The following is a 24,940-nucleotide window of genomic DNA, read 5'->3' on the forward strand; positions in this document are numbered from 1 at the left end:
TGGGGGATTATTCTTCAGCTCGAAGAGCATTGCTCCTTTTTTGGGTGCGCCTGGTTCTAACCACGCTCTCCCCTAGTTCGTTCAGTTGTTGAATGTTACACAGAACCCAAGGAATGACAACAATGATGGACTAACAGATTTTTAAAAAGACGATCAACACTTTAAGACCTGAAGAAGCTCCAGATCGGGATCGAAACGTGGGTGTGGAACGCAAAATTTAGCGTCCATTAATATTTGATGATTGAGCGGCCAAAACCCAATCAATTGATATACATATAACACCAGTCGACTATTTAAGCGTTGTAAGTGTTGAATTTGTTCCAATGGATTTCGACTCTTTCAACAAACAAAAAGCATGTTTGAGTTTGTTGTCAATTATTTTGGCTCAGTAGTAGCTAACCTAAGCGGGACAGAAGCGGCGTTTCAAACGTAATTATATTGGTAGTTGCTCAGCATGCATTGCGACCGAAAAACCAACCATTTCAATTGATCATCAGGTTAATGGAAAACGTTGAAGTTCACCGCATGACGAAAAAGTAAAATAAATCGCCCGCTCTCAAATATGTTTACCCCAAAATACCTGAAATACCAGTGTAGAGGAACAGAGAGAAAAAAAACATCACATAAACAACCAGATATATTTATTTTCGTTGACCCGATCACATAAATCAATAAACAATATATTCGCCGTCATCGCACACCGGCACAGTCGGCAGCAGCGGTGAAAGCGACTAAGGCAACCCCCATTGGTGACCTGTAAAATACATCCTCCGCCGGTCGGTGAGTCGGCAGGGGGAGATACCAGTATTTTGCTCTGCAGTTTACAACCATGCATGCCATTCCTACATATTCGTACAAATAGGTATAATACATTCGAAAATAAACCCACGTCGCCACGAATTGGAATCAACAACAGCCAACCGGCAAAAGAAATTCGACCAATTCATTCTCATTTCCGCGCTTTACCACACACACGCCATTCATAGAAGGAAAATTAATATTTGCCATTTCTACGGTAAACATTGGACCTTTTCGAGTGTGCGGGGGGGGAGGGGGGAGGGGTTTAATCTCAATGATGATTGGGAAATAGAACCGGGTGGAATGAGTACAATCCTGGCGTGGGTTGTCCCTGTACCTTTGTAGTTAATGCGTATTTTAATGGTGGCACAAAGTTAGGCACAGGGACTATAGGTATGCGGATATTAGGCAGAATGGACGATAGGTATAATGGACGTTAGGCCTATGAATACGCACTTGAGCCAATCATTGCTCCATCACAATACAATGCTAACCGCGGCCGCCCATTTACCATAAACTTATTTAGAATAATGATGTTTGGCATAACGTCGTTTGCCATAAAAATGTTGGCATAAATATAAGGGACCATTTGACAGAAAAATATTTGGCATAATTTCATAAAATATATTTTATAACTTTTTACAAATAATGTCGGCTGAGACGGCCGCAGGCTGCGAGCATTGCCATCGATCTACCGCCGGAAGTACCGCCCACTGTGGGAACAGCCCCCGCAGAAATCTACCGACTCTACGTCTACATCTACCTCTAAATCTACCTAGCCGTCACATCAACTCACCGGGCTGGTACCGAATGATCGAATAACAAATAGCCGAGATCCAAATGGCCGAATTTCAACAACTGTCCCAAAAGGCCGAAATTATATTTAGCCGGATCGCTAAAGGACGAATCTCGCCGACAACTATTTACTTGAATAATATTGACCGTCGCGTCGGAAGCGCCAACCAAACTAAAACCATTGGTCCTAGGTATATAGTATCTTCGGAGAAAATTTGTCATTCCAACTATTTTTTTGGTATATATGACATAGGGGTGGCCATCATAGTAAGTGAGTACAAAACATAAACTTTTTTATAGTTCAAATTAGCTGAATAAAATGTTCAGCAAAGTTAAAGAACATTAAATTTTGAGTAACTTTGCCAAAGGAATGAAAGTCCTTTCTTTTATGGTTGATAGGCAAGAGCAATTTAAAGTTTTTTGGTCGGGGTTTACCTAAAAAATCCGTTCTTTCCTAATATCTCCTTTCGTGTTCATTTTTCACAAGTCATACCTTCTGGGCACTTTCACAGTCATTGAAAATGCACATTTTGTTTGAAGGAATCAAGTCGCTATCTCTTTCGGTTCTGAAGCTACAGACAGTTTTTTCTTAAAAAATATGCCTTTTCAAATGTAAATAACGTAAAAACTGCTCAAAAGCAGCAAATCAAATGTTGTATAGATATTTAGTAATATATTGACCACCGAAATTAATTGAGATCGCATCGGCCCAGGTCCGACCTTTTTCGCTAGACCGTATTGAATAATGATGGATTAATTTTCGTTTTACTTACCAAAATTACAAATTACAAAATGGATAAAAAAGGTGAAAATAAGTCTAAACGTTTGTATTTATCTTAATCATGTGTCATTAATAATGGTTTAACTTCTCGGGGCAATTCATATTTCTTGCAATCTGGAATACCTCTAATGTTTGATATTAGTAGATCTGAGTACTATAGCATCATACTCAGTAGTTGTTTTCTCTCTCGAAAATTTTCGTGTATGTCTTTTACTATCTCGCCTATATATCTTGTTAATAACTTTCTGTGCTTTTTCTGATAGCGCACCCCGTTAACTCCGGGGTACGATGCTGGCCTAACAAGCTAGTCATCGTTTGTTCGATTTTCGACTGGGCGGTGCCGCTACAGAGTTGATAGGATCTTTGCACTAGCCCCGTAATTTTCCACTACTCTAATAACCGGCTGCGAAGGCTGTCGATAAAGAAGGGTCAAGTTCTGAAGGACGTTTATACTAATGGCTTTGCTTTTTGTCTCTTCTGATATCATCCTAATCGGTGATATCAATGGAGTCATGCATCAAAATTGTGTGCCCTTGACAATCGAGGGGTCCACTGTTCCGAGGTACTGAAAGCGTAACTCTCATTATTTAACTATTTTCAACCAATTCAGCCAAACTTTTGTACTTGAAGTTTCAATATTTGAAGACCTCATGTCTGTAGTAGCCCGGTTTCAACATAAATTGTTCTTATATTTTCGGCGACCGCAATTAATAAATTGATTAGCATAAATAAATGATTAGCATTTTGCATGAAAAGCTAGGCAATATATTCTTTTTTGGAATGCGGTTGATGGCTAGAAATCGAAAATCGATGTTTGACGCCATTTTGAAATCCAAGATGGCGGACTATTGTTTTGCATTTTGCATTTCGAAATTGGCAACAAATGCGTGTCGCCTATGTTGCCAAAATCTAAACCATGCCAAATCGAGACCCTTTTTTAATATGAAAAAATTGAATGTAAGTGCGTTAGAAATTGACTATATGTTATTAATCAACCATTGCAACTTTTTATCCGTGCGGTGCAAGTAAGTTTTTGGCGACCTGCGGTAAGCCGTAATCCTACGGCAATAAAAATATCATTGTTCGAAACATTCTATAACCGCAAACTTTTGTTCATGAACACACTTTGGGCAATACTTTTTCGTCATTTAAAGTGTGTATGCGGAAATTGACTGATAGTCAAATATTTTGTGTTGCCAAAATCGAGGCATGCCAAAATCTAATCATGCCAAATTCGAAATCCCACTGTATATACTTTTTTAAAATCCGAGTGATGGCTAGAATCAATGTTTGACTCGACTCGACTGCTCGACTAGGCTGCTCGACTGGACTGCTCGACTGGGCTGGTCTATTTAACTACTCGGCTTGACTATTCGATTTAATTAGGAAATCACCAAGTTATAAACGTTCGAAACCGTTAGAACGTTAGAAATAGATTTTTTGGAATGTCCCTTATCACAGCTATCTTTCTGAAAGACGTAGTCCTACGTCGAAAAATGTGGATATGGTACATTTCGAACAATATTTTTGTTGACGTTGTTGCCCTGTATTCGATTTTGGCAACATGGATGACACGCATTTGTTGCCAAAATTCTAAATCCTACTGTATATGTATAGATATTTTCAAGACACAAACTTGATAACTGTTCGAGGTAGTCGAGTCGAGTCACACAGTCCAGTCGAGTAGTCAAGTCGAGCAGTCCAGTCAAGCAGTCCTATCGAAAATTCCAATCGAGCATTCAAGTCGAGTCAAACATAGTTTTTCACTTCTAGCCGTCACTCGTTTTTCAACAAAGTATACATTGCAAGGGTTTCATGCAAAATGCTAAATACTAGTCCGCCATCTTAAATTTCAAAATGGCGTCAAACAACGTATTTCGACTTCTAGCCGTCACGCAGATTCTAAAAAAGTATATATTGCATAGCTTTTCATGCAAAATGCTAATCAATAGTCCGCCATCTTTAATTTCAGAATGGCGTCTAACATCGATTTTCGACTTCTAGCCATCAACTGCATTCTAAACAAGTATATATTGCAAGGGTTTTCATGCAAAATGCTAATCAATAGTCCGCCATCTTGGATTTAAAAATGGTGTCTAATGTTGATTTTTTAACTCTGACAATTTTCCCATTCCAAAAATGTCATTATAGTATAGGATTTCATGCAAAATTACCAAAATAACTTAAATTGTAAACCGCCATCTTGCATATCAAAACGGCGTCAATCAACCAATTTCAAACAAATGGTAAAATGGCATTAAACTTTCCATCCATCCATCCATCTAATAGCATCCCCGGTTTCAAAACATCAAATTGGGAACATTTTTACGTCTTCCAAATAAATAATCGGGCTTTTTTTGTCACTGACAAAAACGCATGGAAACGACTATTTTTGCTGTGCGACTATTTATTTTTGGTTGTAGTCAAACGTCACTTACTAAACTGACCGTCACCTACCCTGGATGAGTGGATGCGTCGTGATTTTATTCTAACAGATTATAGTCAGTGATTTTTTGTTAGTGACTGACAAAAAACGCTTGGGACTGACTATTTTGCAGGGTTTTGTTTTTGGTTTTCGTTTAGCGTCAGTGACGAAACTGACTGTTACCAGCCCTGCATTGAACAAACATTTATTTGTTTTAGTATACTAAACAACGGAAACTTTTTCTTGCTTCAATTATTTGAGATTTTGTTAAGAAGTACGAAACCGATAATGTCGTTGATGGTGTTCACGATGGTGAACCAAAAAAACTTAATCCAATCCACTTCAAAACTGTCTGCCATCACTATTAGCGAATTGGGTTTTAACGATTTCGTCGAATCTTTTATATTGCTATATTTTCAAATACAGAATAATCTAGCTAGACTGTTTGAAGTGGAAATGAATTGAAATTGAATTTTAATTCCCGCAAAGCACCTATCGCTAATCCTCATTGATCGAGCCAGTAACGGCGAAAGCAGGACTAAAGGCCCAAACACAATGCATACGGATTTTACTACGTTGCGGCAATTTGACAGTTTTTCCGTTGGTTTTCTGTCAAATATCCGCAACGTAGTAAAATCCGTATGCATTGTGTTTGGGCCTTAACTGCGAATTACCCTCGTTTAAAATAATCAAACACTGAAGTTTCTGGAGCGTCTTAGTAGAATACGAAACCTGGAAATTAGATAAAAAGAAAACTTATCCAACTACTATGTGTATTTTATTCTTGACAGATACGTTTTCGCCTGCGACTTGCTGGCTTCTTCAGTGTCTGTTTTCGAAGTTCGAAAACCGATAATTTCCATAATTTCCAGATAATTAAAAAGCTTTGTATTAGAAATTAATGTTGCAAAATTTCAATTTCATTACCATTCGAAACAACGCAAAAAATTACTACTTTCGTCGTATGAGTACCCGAACCATCAAAATTATCACATATTCTGCTGTTACACTTAAATTGAAATCATTTTTCGGAATCATGTCAAAACAAAACATTGCATATATCTAAATTTATTTTCATCTTGCTTCAATTTTCATTCATTCATTTCATTCATTCATTTCATTCATCGAAATATCAAACTTTGTTTTTAATTTGCTTATGAACTTTGGTCCGGTATCCAGTACACTGTTGAAGAGTTTTTCCCGTGGGTTTTGTTGAATCAACCGGAATCTAAGACCGTTTAAAACCGTTCTAAAGTCTATAATCTCAAGATTCTGGGTGGACCGTTGTGACCATAAATTGGAAGAAAATACCCGAAACAACTAGAAATGCTGAAGTAAAGCTTGCTTCATCTAGAATTGGAACAAACTTTTGCTCATATTGTGACGCTCTTGGTGGACGGATTTGGAAGTTCTTGGCGCCCACGTGTTGGAAATTTTGTTAGCTTCACCTATGTTTTTTTGACATTTCGCAAAACGACCGTATTTTGTAAACAAACAACTGGGAAGCCGAAAGAAGGGAAAAAATTGTGCACAGTTATTTGGAAAATCCATTGTGGTGTGCATCTAGGCTAGATAAACAGCTGATATTGCCCAGAAATACCGTATGGCGCGTTATCAAATGGTATAAGGAAATATTGACGACGTTTCGGAAGCCTCAAGCTAATCATCAGAGTGGAACTGTCGACCGGAAACATTTGTGTAAGAAAAGATCTTGAATTCAATAATAAATAACTGAAATACACACAATTGTTTTTGTTCCAATACTATCTGAAGCAAGCTTTAAGTTGTTTTCTGCTAGACTGGAAAAGTCTCTATTCCTTTCGCCAATAGAATCTCAGCGCTGCCTTACACACCAAGAATTGGTGAATATTGTGAATCATCATCATTTACAAAATAAATAAGTTGTAATTAAAGCAGCTGTGATTGGCCTGTACAAGTTGTTCTTTCTTTGAAAAAAAAAAAAAAAAACTATCCGGCGTGCGAAAGGAGGATAAAGAAGCAAACATCAACGCGGTGCTCTTGACAATTTTAAATTGCAAATTCGAGAAAGCGTGGAATGGCGGATGAACTACGTACAACAACTGCTGCCAGTTACAGTTAGCTTTATGTTCGATATTGTTTATTTTTTCAGTTTTCGCTCTGTCGTTTCTGGTTGATGTTTTAGGTCTATGGCTTACACAGGGTTCACATCAAACCATTCTCGCACAGTGGGACGTTGAACATTCTTGAAGTGACATAAATCCACGGAATATCAAGAGGTAAAACTCAGATTCTAAATCGCTTTAGACACTTTAAAAGCGTTCTTACTAGCTTCAACCAATTTTTAAGACCCCACAAAGGTACAAGCGTAAACTTATTTTAGAGTTAAATCACGGCAATTTTGTGTTCAAAAAAGTTTACAATTCTACTTCCCAGTATAAGAAAATTTCAATCGATCCGTTGATACAGCAAATAATTATGAATTACTGACTTCTAGTGCCATTCTCGGGAATACTTGAAATTTTATTGGTGTATTTTTCTTAAGTAATTCAGATGAAAGCATTTCAACTTGATGCCGGCAGCTGTCTTCAAAGCAAACCAGCATACAACTCGGAGGGAGTGGAAATGGTTGAAACTTTTCTGACATCGAGTAACAAAGCTCGAACCATCGAGAAAGTTTAACTATGATGCACTGTGAACGGTAACGGGTTCAGTGGGACCCGAAAGGAAAACTGTTTTTGTTGTGTTTGGAACTTTCAGACTGCTCGTTGTGACAGAAATTTTCCATTTGAAACGGAACTTTAAGTTTTCCTTGTAATGGATTTTATGTCATAGAAACTAGCATAAAAATGTGAAGTTCAACTGGTACTTTAAATGTTTACAGTAGGGTGCTGGATGGCTTCGTGGCAGCACTAGAACCAACCTGATGTCAATTACATTCAAACTAAATGTTACTTAGCAGCATTATTTATGAATATTGTCTGAACTGAACTAAGAAAATTATTATTTTTTAACGAATATTCGCTCAAATTTTTGTAAACAATTGCTATCTCTTCGTGATAGACGAATATCGATAGATAGAATAGATATAGATAGATAGATAGATAGATAGATATAGATAGAAGAAAATCGAGCATACGACGAAGTGAAGTTTCCCTATGACGAACTGCCGCTGCAATATGATTTTTTTCACTAAAAATGTAAGTTTCGAAATATTTAATTTGTCTAAATGAGTGTGCATGTACAGGCAAGAAGCATAAAATAGTTCTTATAAAAATCAATACCTTATAGATCGTGTTTAGCTATGACGAAGCGGGTCTATTACCCTATGTCAGTATTTGATGGTTCAATACGCTTTAAACAGTCAAAATAGAAAACAATAATGGTTTGAGAAAGAATCAATTTCGCTCTCATTCCACAGTAATTGACGCGAATATGGGAGAAAACAACGTCATGTCAACTGCGTGTTTCGTCAACTATTAAGCTTCATCAACAATGGCACTCATCCGTACATCATCAGATATGAAGCAAGCCTCGAGTGACGGCCGTGCGATTTATCGGCTATAAATTTTTCCTCTGTCAACCTAGACCGAGAGGGTATATAGAGCGTCTGCGTCTCGATTCCGTGATGCTGCCAGGATTTTCAGGTGACCTTGAAAGCAAAGGAGGAAAATGGGTGGCCTCATAGCTTGTCGTTTTTTTTTTTTGCTTCCACGTGCTCCATTGTCTGCTTTATCGCTATGCACGAACAGAAAGCCAAATATTTATCACCGCTGCTGGTTTCACCTTGAACTATAGCTTGGCCGTACCCTGAAGCTTGTTATCATCGTTGCGGACGAGCCAGAGACATTCCGCGAAAAATCGCGCATTTCCAAGGCAATAGCGACATCAATTCGACTGAATGTCACTGCCGCCAGCCAGCGTCAAGTGAAAGCTCGTGCTTGCCGCATGCTCCGTTGAACATAGCTAATGCTTCAAGTGGCAATAAACATTCTCTGCTTAGGCTCTTCGACACACAATTACGTGCCTCAGAGTTTTATGACACTTTACCTGATGGCAAAGCTAACTGGTCCTCCAATTAATATTATGCCTATAAAAATTGAACTGCCTTAACAAGTGGTCAACATGTTGTTGGTGACTTTTCATACACCAATTAGCTTATTTGAAACGAAAAACAAAAACAAAGCGAAATCAGTCAATTATGAAGTGAATATTCTTTATCGACAAAATGATCATTGACCAAAAAGTGTCTTTTCTTCGAAACTCGCTGCTTTCGATATTTTTTTTTTCTTTTATCTTCAAGACGACACAGCTGCGTCCATCCATCCATCCATCCGTCCGTTCGGCGTTGGCTCCATCATTTTCGTCGGTAAGAAACATAATTTTCAGACTCAGCGAGTAAATAAAAATAAACCAGCAAAGTAAACACAACCATTGCCATGGCTGCGCGGACCGTCATGCTTACCACGGCCACGGCCGCCAGGCAATATGGCAGAAGAAAAAGAGCACTTCAGGAAAAGCGAAGCTTTCAATCTTTCAGCCCCAGGTTGGTTTTTATTTATGGAAATTCGCCCCCAGGGCTGTTCTTACCACGATGGCAGCCAAAATGTTGCAGCTGTTGCTAGCCTAGCTAGCTAGGGTCAGCCCAGACCGCCGCACCGCGCCGCCGGAAACAAGGTGAAAATGATTTACTTTCGCAGGATTATCTTGTTCATCTTTCTATCTTCATTAAGCAATTCCGTATTGAATAATGGAGCCCTAAATGATGGAACGGTTCGTGCGATACGGGCTCTTGTCTCGTTGTCAATGCTTCCAAGGTGGACTATAGTTTCCCATGTCCATGGGATGATTGAGAGGGAGCGAAATGTTGTACGTGAACTTATGAATTTGGCTTTCCGAAGGATAGTCTACTGATGAAGGAATTCACAGTACAAATCTGTGTTTCATTTTCGAATATACAGGGTGTTAGGTGGTTAGAAGATCATATTTGACGCAAAAAATTCTTCTACGCATATGGCCAAATCTCAATCGTTACAGAGTTATTGAACATTTTCAGCTTTCGGTTCTGTTTACCTTAAATTAGCTCTGGTACAAAAACTATCCTAGCTAGCTCAATTCTGTTACTTTCATTCGAAAGCTGAGAAAATTTTATTTTGAAATTTGCGTTTAAACCTCCCGCTTTATGAGATTTAATAAGTTTTAGGAAGCAAACAGCTTTAAATAAATGTTTCTCAAGGCATTTTTATCGAATTTCTCCTAAAAATGTGTGATAAAACTGATTGTTATTCACCAATTTAAAGCTCTAGTACCGTTCTACAATTAGTTCTTTGACGTAAAACGTCTATCTCTTTTTGTTTCGTTGCAATTTTATTTTAAACGTATGGTTTTGAGTGTTGAATTAGTGTCTGAAAACTGCAAGAATTCATACATCACGCATAGCACACTAGATTAGCGCGTGCGTTGAACACATTCTGACACGTATGATAAACAACAACAATGTTTTTCATAAAGTGAGGGTTCGCCTCCGCTTTTGCTTGCATAATTCTGCAAAACTCAAGCCGTTTAGGTTTATTCGCTAGCAGCAACTCTTGAACCTGCAGTGTGCAAAGGATGCTTTTTACCCGGTACAATAGGTTCCACACCTCCATGGTGACAATGGGCTTGTCTTGAAATCATTTCCTACGATTCGCAAAATTTTATGGTCAATTGCTGACGCCACTTGCTGATGATGCTGAGGCTCGTTGAAAACAACGTTCCTTCTCGGAAGCGACGGTGCGTTGTCGTAGACATCTCTTACTTGCATTAGGTAGCCGACGATCAGAAAATCTACAACCATACTCCTGCTGGGCGTTCGTTGCTAGACAATTAGCGAAGCCATAACACAGGTGAATGTCCGCGAGTGGTCCCGGAGAATACATTTTAATACTGCAATCGTTTTCAGAAACGTCCCAGAGAGACCCCAGAGGTCAGTTTCGAGACAGTTTTCCATATGCGTCTAACCGTGTCCAGAGCCGTAGTCATGGCATTGTGGCGCCCTTGGCGAAGACTAGATTTAGCGCTTCCTCGTTTCCTAAATTCGTGTTCTTTCCGATAAGATTTTGAACCACCAACCAGATTCTGAACCTACACGAAATCCTGGACCACATTTTTCTCAGATTATGCTCCAAATTTTGTAACAAATTGCAGAACAGATATAGACTAGATTCTGGACCAGATTTTTGATCAGATTTTGAGTCGGATTGTGGACCTGGAGCAGATTTTGGACCACAGTTTTTTAATCAGTTTTGACACCAGCAACCAGTTTTTGGATCAAGTTTGGAACCAAATTCCGGACCAGGACTAGATTGCGAACCGCATTTTTGATCAACTTTTGTTTCAGATTGTAGAACAGATTTGGACTAGATTTTAAACCAAATTTTGAACCACATTTTTGATCAGATGTTTGACCAGGTTTGGATTAGATTTTGGACCCAGATTCTAGACCTGGTCTGGACCATATTCTGGACCTGCGTCAGAATATTTTTATAACATTTGGACCAGATTTTTGACAATATTTTTATCAAATTTGGACCAGATTTTGGATGATATTTTTAACTACATTTTTTATAAAATTTTGGATTAGATTCTAGACCAAGACTAGTTATGGACCTTACTCTAATTCTGGACCAGATTTTCAGATCCAGGTTTCGTATCCTACTAAGACGCTCCCAAAACTTCAATCAAATTCGGGTCCAGAATCTGAACCTGGACGGAATTATGAACCAGATTTTGAACTACATTGTTGATCATCAGATTTTAATCCACCACTCAAATTTTGGTGCAAGTTCTGAACCTGGACCGTATTTTGTACCTGGACTAGATTGCAGACCACTTTTTTCTATTAAATTTTGTTCCAGATTTTGTAATAACTTGTAATAATCGATTTGAACTAGATTCTGAACCAGATCTTAGACTAAACTTTTAATTAGATTTTGGCCATATTTTGTATCAGACTCCGGACTTGAACCAGATGATGGACCTCCATCAGATTCTGGGCCAGATTTTGGACTACATTTTTATCAAATTTGGTTCAGATTTTGAATGATATTTGGATAATATTTTGGACCACATTTTTGATTTCGGATCAGATGTGGGACCAGATTTTGAACCACATACTAGACCAAGACCAGAGTCTGCAGCACATTTTTATCAGATTTTGGTTCAGATTTTTAATCAAATTTTGGACCAGATTCTCATACTGGGCCAGATTAAAAACTAAATTAAGGACTACATATATCTTTGATCAGATTTTGAACCACATTTTTGATCAGATTGTAAACCAGCGACCAGATTTTGGAACAGATTGCGAACCGCATTTTTATCAACTTTTGTTTCAGATTTTCGAACAGATTTGGACTAGATTCTAGACTAAATTTTGGACAACATTTTTGTCAGATGTGGACCAGAATTTGAGTAAGATTTTGGACACCATTTTGACCACTTTTTGGACCTCATTTTTGATCAGATTTACTCAAAACAAGATCAAGATCTTGGAGCTACACCAGATTCGAAATCAGATTTTGGACCACAGTTTTATCAGATTTGGATCAGATTTTGAATGATATTTTTACCAAATTTTTTATCAAGTTTCGGACCAAATTCTAGGCCAGCACCAGTTTGTGGGACCTTGCCCCGATTGTAGACCACATTTTTTATTGGATTTTGAACTAGTTTTTGCATCAAATTTGGGTCCAGACTCTGAAACTGGAAAGGATTATAAACCACATTTTGGGCCACATTTTTAATCAGATTTTAATCCACCAACCAAATTTTGGATTAGGATTCTGGACCTGGACTAGATTGCGGACCACATTTTTCATCAGATTTTGTAACAATTTCGAAACAGGCTTGAACTAGCTTCTAAACAAGATTTTGGACAATATTTTTGATTAGATTTTGATTAGATTGCAACGAAACAAAAAGAGATAGACGTTTTACGTCAAACTAATTGTTGAATGGTACTAGAGCTTTAAATTGGTGAATAACAATCAGTTTTAGCACACATTTTTAGGAGAAATTCGATAAAAATGCCTTGAGAAACACTTATTTCAAAGCTTCTTAGAAGTTGCTAAATCTCATAAAGTGGGCGGTTTAAATGCAATTTTCAACACAAAATTTTCTCAGCTTTCGAATGAAAGTAACAGAATTGAGATAGCTAGCATAGTTATGCTAGATAGAGTCAGTAGGATCGTTGCACTGGCCCCGTAATTTTCCTGTACTCTAACAGCCGGCTGCGAAGTCTGTCGATAAAGAAGGGTAATGTCTAAAGACGGTATAAACCCATGACTATGCTTTGCTTTTAGCATAGTTTTTGTACCAGAGATAATTTAAGATAAACAGAACCGAAAGCGGAAAATGTACCGATTGAGATTTGGCCATATGCGTAGAAGGATTTTTTGCGTCAAATTTGATCCTCTATCACCCCCGCAAATATTTGCACTAAACTACCTAACACTCTATATTTTTTGATAAAATTACCAATACAAACGGAATTTTTTTGAGTATTTGCTTTCAGTCTACAACAGAGACTGAAGGACAAAAAATAAAAAAACATAATTTCTCTACATTTGTTAGAGGTCCTTGGATTCAGTGTGCATTCAATTAACTTCTGCCAAACCACCTCTTGTTTATTATTAACGTAAGTTCATAAACATGGGCTTCGTTTTTTAAGCTAATTGTCGTTAGTTCTGAATGCAATATTTCTCCAAGCATCTTGCTATCAACTTGTAAGCGAAACCATGTAGGAATACCGACGTAATAACGAGAAAAAAAAGCTTCCGTCATTCAAGAGTTATGCAGCATTCAATTTCAGTGCAACGAATGAATGATATGTACTTTTTTTTCGCAATTATTCCCTCCTCCTTCCGAGTGTTGTAGTGCGCAAAGAGGTGATAATTAGGACTTAAAGGCTAAAAGTTCCGCAGCAATAATCCGTCATTATGGTATTAGAATGAAATATTATAAATTCAGCGCCACTTTTTCCCTCACACAAACGCGCCAATATCCCGGAGAGCTATTCATCATCCGTACGCCCGTTCATATGCCCTAGCACAGGACAGTGAATTGACCGGCAAATTTAATGCTTTCAAGTGTAGGTGGACTGCGACCGGAATGACTAACGAAGATCCTATAAAATTGGATATTCGTTGCTAGTACAAGTCAGAATAAATAAAAGCATATCAGCCACCCACCCACCCTCGGCGACGCGCACGGTGGACCGAACCACCCACTGCACTGTCAGCACTTACCTTGATATCTCTCGGTTGCCGCATTTCCTGCCGCCGGGGGGACACACCAGGCTGGTCCGAGTACACCAGATTTCGAACGGAACCGCGAAAACGGGGCTCGAAGATGACGCTTGGCAGCGCCAGAAGGGCCAGCTTCGAGTTGTACCTGTGCCGAGTAGAGGAAGAGACAGGAATGTGTATCAGCATTATTATTGTGACAAATTCTTCAATACATTCTTCTTTTTCTTTCTCGGTAGATATTTTTTCCGGTTTTCATGCAAGAAACGGGGACATTGGGGAAGAGAACACGGTGACTAGGCACTAGTTATGCCGTATTCCTTCACGTGCGCAATTTCCATTCGCTTTATGAAAATTTATTTTTATTATTCTATGGTGCTGAATACAAGTCCGTTTTGTGTTTCTCGTTTTGCATGCTTTTATAATCCCTCGGGAAGCGAGCCTGGACCGTTTGTGCCAGAAAGTTTTAAAATGACTCGGCTGATTTGAGCTTACGCAACGTTACCTACCACCCGCAACCGGGTTTTAGAAGAACGGCAGCACAACACCGTTCGGTGGATAGAATTAGGTAGATTTTTTGTTTGCGTTGTTTGCCTCGCAGCTGGGTGGCAGAATAAAAATGATTTTTTCATGGAACTTTTATGGTATAAAAATGAACAAGAATAATGCGAGAAAAAAGAGCACACCTAGCGCTTTTTTTTCACTGCAAACTCTTGGGAGCAGCATCGGCGACGATGGATGGGAAAATAAGGTCAACGAATTCAGCTTTCTCAGCAAACGACATTTTAGTCGTGAATTATTTGCATGCTGGTGAACGATTTTTATCAAACGAAAGATTGAGAAGTGTATTCAAAAAAGCGCCTTTTTTAACTTATTTTATATTTTGATTTTAACAACATCTTCTGCTGCAACATCAGAGCGAGCGTCGTGACGTGAACTTAAAAGTTTCGTTCCCGAAACTGGTAGTATTTGCAAACCGGCTGTTCGAATTTATCGCTTCATTACAAATCTAGAAGCTAGCTACGGGTCCTGCTTCCGTTTGTTCCGTTCACATAAAAAGACAAATTTTACCATCCGCCATCTCGCTGTGCCCCCAGAAGCGTCCATAAGACGTAGTACACTGCAAACTCTTGGCGGACACTTTTGTCTGAAATTATGCTGCTGACGCAAAGCGATTGCCGGTTCCCGATTTCGCCGGTTGGGCGAAAGTTTTTAGCCGACCGGCTGTGGGCGTCGCCCACATTTACAGTCGACCTGTGCCGTGTCATTAGAGAAATATAAAATTAAATTATCGAAGACTTCGATTGAGTCGAAAGCATTGCTGGCACTGATTGAAAACGCTCTGAAGACGAAGTCACCGAAATGATTAGATTATTTGTTGCGAGTTTAAGTAAAATTTCCGACTTAAAGTTTAAAATGGCTATGAAATTATATACGAAATTGAAGTTGAAATTACAATTGAAATTGGACGTAAAATGGGTTTCAATTGGCCTTGTGATAAGACTCGGAATTACATTTGAAATTGGAATTACATGGACTTGAAATTCGGCTTAAAATTGGACATGCAATTAGAACTAAAATTGATCGCCATTGCTGTCGTTTTGGATACCGACTTGTTTCGCTGGATTATGTTGGTAACTCGATGAAGTTGATGGATGGTGGACCTTCTTTGCGGAATCTAAACTGTTCCTCCAGGAAGACACCATTTTCATCATCGAACGTAGGAATCCGGCTTTGGATTGACTTCTCAAACAGCTTGGAGAGGGCAGAGAGCAAGCTGATGGGTCGATAGCTCTTGGAAACAGTAGGACCTTTCCCCGGTTTCAGCACTGGAATAACTTTAGCTAATTACCACCTTGAAGGGAACTAGCCAAGCTCCCAGCACCGGTTGAACAGGTTTGCTACAAAAGTAAATTAGCTGTAGCTCAAGTCCTTGAGCTCGATTTAAACGTGCTATCGATCCCTGGGGCCTTCATGCTTTTAGATCCCTTGACATGGCCCATCAGTTCGTCAGCGGTGATTTTTTCTTCCTCAGATACCAAGCTGTCTGATAGATCGACCTCGGCGACTCCCTCGGCAACAGAGTACTCGTGTGGAATAACCCTAGAAGGACTGTTTGCCATCGATTTTTTTCTGCCGGTCCCCAGTACGCTGGTATTAGCGCCGGTATACATTACGCAACCTCATCAGATGTTTGGTGGTGAAATCTATTTGAAGAGAGGTGTTCACCTGCAGTTGTTGTTCTGGGCAATCGCTCGCTGGGGATGGAGGGAATGGAGGATGAGCGAACCAATTCCCATGTTGTCTCGTCTATCTCCATCTCCATCTCCATCTCCATCTCCATCTCCATCTCCATCTCCATCTATCTATCTATCTATCTATCTCTCCTCTCTTGATATTTTTTCCCTTTTGGTTTCTCTTGTTTTATGTTTTTCCTTTATTGTCTTGTTTTTCCTCTTTTTTCTCGGTCACGTTGTTTTTTCTGTCCCGTTTTTCCTCAATTTATCTCATTTTGCCTCTTTTTCTCTTAAATTTTTCCTGTTTTACTTGCCCGCTGTTTTCTATTTCTCTTCTTTAGCTGTTTCAATTTTTGCCCTGTTTAGTCCTGATTTTCCCCTCGGTTTTCACTTTTCTGTTCCTTTTTAGCTGTCTCATTAACTCTTTTCTATTTTTTGTTTTTGTCTGTTCCGTTCTTCCTCTTATGTCCTGTTTTTACCCCTGTTCTGTCACATTCTGTCTTTCGTTTTATGTCGTTCATCTTCCGTTTTCGTTTTTTCTGGCTCTTTGCCTCTTTCTCAATTTTCCTGCTATCGTATTTCCTCCTTTTTTCTTTTTTTGTTCCGTTTTCTCTCCTTTTCTGTCCAATCTGCACTAATTTTCCTTCTCGTTTTCTTTATCGTTTTTACTGCTTTTCTCTCATATTTCTTATTTTCTCTTCCGTTCTCCCTCTTCATCGGTCCAGTCTATTCCTTTTTAATTGTGTATTAAAAAATCTTAACATTCCTCATATAGCAGGTGTGTGTGCGTGCAGAATGATGTCTCTATTTTAACGAGGACATTTACTCTTCAGTTATCATAATGCCGTCTAAGCAAGTAAATGAACGCATCCAAATTTTGCTTCCGGATTGCGAAAATTCGAACTACTTATAGGTTGAGTTACAGAAATCGTTAAAAGTGGCGAAATTAACTGTCACTAACGGCATACATTGCTTCTGGAAACTTTTGCCGATAGCCAGGAAGGGTGGATCGAATTAATAAATTAAAATGAAAAAATATTTTTTTCTGTTACGAAATATAGACATAGTTTCTTTGGCAAAGTTGTAAATATTGTAAAAACATGCAACTTTGCTGAAGAAATAAAATTTCTATCTTTATCGAGTGCTTAACTATAGGGCATATTCTTTAAATGTTCTAAGAAATTATCGAAGCTCTCAAAATACACGTTTTTGCTGAAGACCGCAAATCTCTTGGACCTTTACTTGCTGAGTTATCGCATATTCAAGCTGTAAATTTCCATAGCTTCACAAGCCTATGGGGTAAAATGGGGCAAGCGGATTTATGAAAGCAGCGCTTCTGACATTTCTATCTCCATCGAGTGCAGAGCTGTAGAGCATTTTCATTAAAAATTCTTTATAAATAAGTTTTACATATTTAGCGTATGTTGAATGCATTTTACAAGAGTAAATGGTTCTAGGCGATTATTGAAAGATCCAAAATACATGTTTTGCAGAAGTTTGCAAAACTCTAGGACCTTTAGCTTTTTAAGCTTTATTTTTCTTTAACTTCACGAGTCAAAAGCGATAACTTTGTAAAGAAAGGTCCTAGAGTTTTGTAATCTTCTGCAAAAACGTGTATTTTGAGTCCTTCAATAATCGCCTAGAGCCATATATTCCTGTAAAATGCAACCAATATAAGCTATGTATAAAAAACGAATTTTAAAAGAATTGCCAACGAAAATGCTCTACAGCTCTGCATTCGATAGCAATAGAAATGTCATTTCTTTAGCAAAGTTGTTTACCTTTACATTTTCCATAACTTTGCCGAAGAAACCATGTATCTATCTACTAACATAAAAAATTGACGTGTATCGAGCTTTTAGCGAACGCGAAACACATAAAATGCTTTCCGTATTCTCCGTATTTATGATGAAGCATTGATTTCATAAATCCGCTTGCCCCATTTTGCCCCATGGGCTCGTAAAGCTATTGAAATTTAAAGCTTGAATATGCGATAACTCAGCAAGTAAAGGTCCAAGAGATTTGCGGTCTTCTACAAAAACGTGTAGTTTTAGAGCTTCGATAATTTACTAGAACATTGTATTCTTATAAAATGCAACTATCAAAAGCTAAGTATGAAAAACCAATTTTTAAAGAAGTTTTAAAGATAATGTCCTATAAACATAAATGCATTTCAAACCAATTTGTCTTAAGTATTAGCTATCCAATAACTCCAGCAACCATTTTATGTAAAATAAACGCATTGAAGTGCATTTATAAGCGTAAGAGAGGAGACGCAAAGAGAATCTCTCAATGGCACATTGGACCTTTTGAAAAGTTGCTCGTCATATGCAACTGTCAAAGTTTGATAACAAGCATCTGATTTGGCAGACTATCTGTATAGCTTGAAAACCAACATTTCATTGCAACCGGGATCATCAACCAGAAAACTTGGGTGAAGAAACGGTTACGGTTTTTCCGTGCTGTTTTGGCCTGATTCGGCACCCGGTCATTACGAAACAAAGACATTGAAGTGGTATGCAGACAATTAAGTGCCAAATGGTACTCAAGAACAAGAATTCTCGCAGCTATCAAATTGCATCAAAAAGTGTTTAAAAATGCCTCCCGATAGACTCCCGATAGATCAACATAAATTTGGCAAGCATAATATTAAACTTTTATCAGGGACAGATAGAAGTGCAACTGCAACATTAAATGTTGCTACACCGATAAGTTATTAAGATCAAGGTATATCATAAATTTTATGATATCCCTTGATCTTAATAACTTATCGGTGTAGAAAGTTTTTAAAGAGATATTCCAATAGTAAATTCCAGCTGTTGATAATGCAACTCAACACCAACCCAAAAAATTAATGTCAAGTTCAAAAACGTACAATACGGTACGGCTAATTAACTATTGCGGAAATCAGGACAACATGTAAGGTAAAACTACTCGAGTAGCAATTTGCATGAAAATCACGTCACTTTTCCCAAGATCGGTATCGGTTTACTATACAGCTTCGTTCCTTCCCAAACATGCCATCTCGTGCTGAGGTAAATTTCCATCCAGCCAAAAGTATCCTTCCTGCCCCTAGCGTCCCTAGGAAACGGGGGAGCTTCTTACGAATGTAACAACCCGCACAGGTGTGCCATCTCATTTTCCATCTGTCGCTTTACTCTCTGCTCTGTTGGGCTTGAAAACACCTTTCCGTCCGTATTTTCATTCGCACATCCGGTCACAAATTGAATAATTCCTCTCTTTCTGATATCAATTTTAATTAGTGAAATTGCGAAACTGAGCCCAGAGTGGCCTCTCAGTCAAAGCTATCTTTCAGAAATACAAGCAAGAAACGACTACCACGGGAACCCTTAGAAATTTTAGAAAATCAAAAGAAGCTACGACACGATTTGTTTTTGTTAGATGAAAGCTGCCGCAATGAAAAAGAGATTTCAAAACACCAAGCTTAGGTAATTAATCCTCGAAACAGGGAGAGCTTTCTCAGCTCAGACAGACTGTGCTATAGCTGCAGAGTGAAACTTGAAACAGCTGGCGGCTAAAAGGAAACTATTTCGCACAAACCACGGAAAGCTTTTAGCGCTGTGTGAATAAACATGAACCCACACAGCCGGTTGCGCTGTGTTGGCCGCTGCCTTCCACTTGTGGATGGCGCAAAAATCGATACACCAATTAACAACCCCCGGGGCAGACCGCCGTCGGCAGTCCACGGACGGACCGACGCAGTACGTCAAAAGCACCCCCCTCCGTTAGACATCATTTGGCTTGATTATGTTTATTAATAGCCCGCGGTGAAAATCCCAGTGCCTTTAGCCACCCAAAACTACCCCGATGACTTGTGAAATGAAACAAAAAACCGACAGCCTTCGGCAGGACTTCGGCACTTTTGTATACACTTATACTTAATCCTACATCAGACTCGGCACATCGTCGTCGAAACTTGACTGCTGGCGTGGGCAGCAGCAAAAGGAAGGACAACGTGTTATGTGATTATGGTGCGGCTATTGTTGCTTTCCTGATTGGGGTAATCGACTGAAGTCGAAAGTGGACGCGGTGATGAATGATTGACAATCATGGATGGCGCGTTTATTTTCCAGGCTGATACGACAGTGAATACGACTGCCGACTGGAAATAAACTAATAAGGAGCGGAAGGAGCGCACCGCCCGTTAACGAACGTGAAACAAAAGCGTATAGAAACGTATCCGGGTTTCCACTTCGTCGGTCTTGGTAAGCAGGTTATCAGTCGATTTTCCACCTTTATAGATTCCCACAATTTCCGCTCATTTCACCGATGTCATCCCCACTAACGCGGGTTCGAATGACCACAGTTGGAAGATTTATCCTTTTTGGGAGCAAATTCATAACTTTCCACTTGATTAAATTTCTTCGCAGGGGAAAAAGAGCGATTACTGACAGCTCAGTTACCCTCGTCCGTACCCTCCGACGTGGAAACCACGTCGGTAAAATAACTCGTTCCGTCGACGTTGGCAACAGCCGGGTGACAGAAGTGGCTCCTTTCGGGCTCGCCATTTTTATTTTTTTGTGATGAATAATTTGCATGAAATTAGGAGACAAAAGATTGCTTTCGTCAAGGGGTGATCAAATTTTAAAAGTCGATAATTTCTATCCAGCTCATAACTTTCGGTTTTATAGCACAGACGAACCATCGAAACTGAACGAAAACTTTTCAAACTGTAACGCAACACTTCATCTTTGATGAGACCATAAAGTGAATTAACTAGCGAAGTTGTGATAACTATCCGGCTGTCAACCAACTTTCTGCGTAGTGAATGTTGGCAGCATTCTCGAGCTGAGCAAGAGGAAAATAGTTGAAATTCTGGAATATTTTCCTGGCTTTTCAACTTACCATCGCTACGGGGAAGTGGAGCTGGAATAGCGGCAGCATTTTTGCGTATATTGGAATTACTCCACGTTGCGGTGTTGAGTGGGGCAGTGCACTACAGTGCCTGCCTGCGGTTCTGTTGTTTTCCGCATGATTTAAATTACCTTCAATTCCATAAGCGTATAGTTTTCGAACAGGATTTTGCTACAATCCTTTTCCGAAAAAATATAAAACTTTAATTTACGCCTTAGGACGGCGTTGGATTTTTAAGTCCGTCAATCTTATAGAAATTCGTTTTTAGTACTTAACTTACGAAAGAAAAGACGTGACACTCATTCAAATTCAATGAGTCGACGTGAGTGAATTCAAAATTCTAGATTCAAAATTCCAAATTCGAAATTTAAAATGCCAAAATTTATAATTGAAACAAGTTGACAAGTAATTAATTTAAAAAAGACTCGAGATTAAAAAAGCTTTGTTAATTTTCGTTGTATATAAAGTGGTAACATTTTATACGCTTCTAACTTAGTCAAGCCTCAATACCTTTCAGAGAGGTTTTAATCAATCAAATTGTAATATTTTTTTAACCATCTCTAATAATTTACTAAATTATGAATTTGTTAACCAAGTTTTCAGATAATTAAAAAAAATTAAGCAATGTCTAACTATAAATCCTCGCTCAGTGGGTAGTTGGAATGGGCATAGCAAATACACTCAAGTACTTTTTTTACACGGTTTGGTTTTTCGATTATTTAGAACGGGGCAACTTAGACAACATTAATTTATTTCTCAATACACTTTGCAGGGGCCCGACATTCGTCCCGTAGTTTGTAAATGGTCCCTAAGTTTCACCGTTCTTGAGTAATCTAAAAAAACAAACCGTGTAAAAAAAGACTTGAGTGTAATGCTAAATTTTCGAACAACTTAATACAATTCACGAATCAATGAAAATTAAAGCAACATTTTGTTAGTTCCTCTATAACTAATTTATATATACGAATAATAAAAATTTACTAACTTTGTTGATGATTCCATTTCTATGGCACACAAGTGAAAAACTACCGTTTGTTTTTTGGTTCAACAAAAACTGCTAGTCCATAATCTGAAAGATTCATCAGAAAATCTTTTATATCTTCATCTACAAAGGTGTTCATTCTGAAAAGACCGGTGATGGCGCTTGCCAGAAGGTTGATCCTTGACAGATGGTCCTACGTTGTATCTGATGGCGAGGTTCGAGTTACCCCAGAATGACGATTAGCCCTGACGGCTATGATTCCAAATACAAGGTCCACGCCCGCGCCAGACCCGCAGGTGCTTTCGGTCCACAGAAGTAGAATCAATAACTTTTTATCACTACACACTTTATTTATGTAAATCTAACTAAATAGATATAACAACGACAAACTATTTAACACTCGAATGTGACTGAAAGCTAACTACCGAGTAGCCAGATCGGTCGGGTAGTTGGCTAGACGATCGAGTGAATGTGACTACCAGAATGGCAAGATAAACTCGCCTGTTGAGCGCCTGTTAGCACCAGCAGCGAAGTAAGAAGGCGAAACCCGCACTCCGTGCTGCCAGAGCCAACATACGCACCGCCTTGAACTAGTATGTTCAAACTAATTAGTTAACCATCTAGGAATATTTCTACAGATGAATATTTATTCTCGTTGCTCAGGTCGGTGATCAATGGCAGGAACATCTAGTTGCTCATTCTCGGGAGTCGATTCCAGAACTGATAGCAGGCAGATCTTAGAGATAGGTCTTGTAATGGCTCCTTTTGCTGTACGCAAAGTTCCCACGCGTGTCAAATTGTCGCTTCCAGGGTGTATTTGTATAATGCGGGCTAGTGGCCAACGGATTGCTGGCAGCATTTCATCTACCAAGATTACCATGCGGCCTGGTTGGATCTCGTCGTTTCGCGCAGCACGTTTCGTATCCTTTATCAGCTCCCGCAGATATTCTGAACGCTAGTGATACCAAAATTTCTGGGCGTGTTGTTGCAGTCTTTGGAGATGCTCGAGGGCGTTCACTGGAGTGTGTAGAAGATCTGGGTACTACCCAATTGCCAGGACAGGATGCTGGCGTGAACAGCGGAAGCAATTTCGTACGATGCTTTTCACCAAGTGACGACCATTCAAGGGCCAATATTCCTCGCAAATCGCTGATAGTAGAAGACGCCCGCCGCCATGTTTCAAGCCTTCGATGGTAGTGCTCGCCGATTAGCCGAGTGAACGAATAGTTCTTTGGAAAGGAGGAGAGCAGGGTGTTTCGATTGGTATGGAAGCTGAGAAAGGTTAAGTCGACCTCCAACTATTTGGTATTCGCATAATTCGCACTGTGCCTTCAATGCACTTCTCAACTCTTGTTCCGTCGTAATTTCATCCAGATCCCTACACTCAATAACGGTTTCTTGGGAGAGCGCTTTAACGTTTGCTTCATACCCCAACGCTTTGGCAACGAGCTCCTTAAAGCCTGCGCTCCTGATCGATGGATCCTTCTGCAGCTCAAAGAACATCACTGCCTTTTGGGTTCGCCTGGTCCTTACCACTTTTTCGCCGAGCTCTTTCAGTTCTGGAGCCTCGCGAACTTTACGGAAGATCGCTGCGTACGAAACGTTGGCGGTCGCATGGACTACCAGCGCATCACCCTTAATCCTCTCCCGCCGAGGCCTAGCCTTCTTCTGCTCGCCATTCTCCACTTCATTTTGTTTCTGCTTCATCTTCTCCTTCTGGCTTGCGACAGTACGCCATCCACTACATTCGTCTTGGTCCGGATTGTCTTCCTCTTCGTTCTTAGCTTTCTTTTGCTCCTCTTCCTCACCAGGCGTTTCCCTCTTTCTTTTGTCCGAGCGGGAATTCACTATTGAAGGTCTTCTCGGCGTCTCTGATACTTCAGCGGTTCTCTTCGTGGCTTGGCTTAGTGCGTTTTCAGCAGCCAAACTCTAGCTTCGAGTTTCATATGCTCGCACTCAACTGTAGTCATAGCAGATTTAATGCTCGTCACCAGCTGCTTGATCTGCTTGTGGACGTTATGCCTGTCCTTAACGAACTCGTAGAGCTCAACGACTTTCATTCTGATCTCCATCATCCGTCTCGGGGGGCGCAACCTCCAGGCTTTGGCGTGAGCATCTGAATCAGCGTCATGTGCCCTCCTTTCTGCTCTGCTGGAGGCACACTACTGCTTCTACTCGTCAGTGTATCCTTGTTCGGCACTGGTGATCGTTGTAGCCTTCCACTTCTCGCAAACATTTGCGTCTCCTCATGTGGCGTACAGCCGTTGCTGTTTTTGTTTTGGGGTGTTACCATACTCTTGGGTCCCTTCTTCCTGCCGCTATCTTCTTCTTCATTGTATTGGTTGTTTGAATTAATCATTTCTTTAGGGTCCCAACTCTAGGCCGCTATCTCCGCTCGTATCTGTGTAGTCGCCTTTGCGATCCCATGGTGATCTATGCAAGCAGGGTGGCCATGCCTAGGGACACTCCCCCTGTCCTTTATGGGGATAGGGATATCAGCATCCGATCAGCGTTAGGAATATATCATCTGAGCCTACACCACCGCACTTTGACGTGAGTGACGAGCTTTGAACGTACCTAGAGACCAGCCACGGTTTTAGTGGGATGGATGGCAGCTGTACCATTACCCTACTCGCCGTTTCGGGAAGGTGTCACCCTTCCTTACCTAGGGTAGTAGAATGGTACAGCCGTCAGCCCTATAGCGTCTAATCCGATCGTTTTCCTGCCATTCCAGTATACCATAATTAGGATCTTCCTGGAACCGATCCTAATGTGCCTCCAGCA

At 39.7% G+C, this 24,940-nt stretch overlaps 1 protein-coding gene across 1 annotated transcript in view; it reads right to left on the bottom strand.

The window, feature by feature from the left end:
* Nucleotides 1-24,940, bottom strand: part of LOC128733915 (neurexin-1) — a 156,125-nt gene that overhangs the window by 107,087 nt on the left and 24,098 nt on the right. The window contains exon 3 of the mRNA XM_053827790.1: nt 14,066-14,210. Within this exon, the coding sequence (XP_053683765.1) occupies nt 14,066-14,210 (145 nt within the window). The remainder of the gene's footprint in view (nt 1-14,065; nt 14,211-24,940) is intronic.

The sequence above is a fragment of the Sabethes cyaneus genome, chromosome 1 (assembly GCF_943734655.1).
Source record: "Sabethes cyaneus chromosome 1, idSabCyanKW18_F2, whole genome shotgun sequence".
NCBI lineage: Eukaryota > Metazoa > Arthropoda > Insecta > Diptera > Culicidae > Sabethes > Sabethes cyaneus.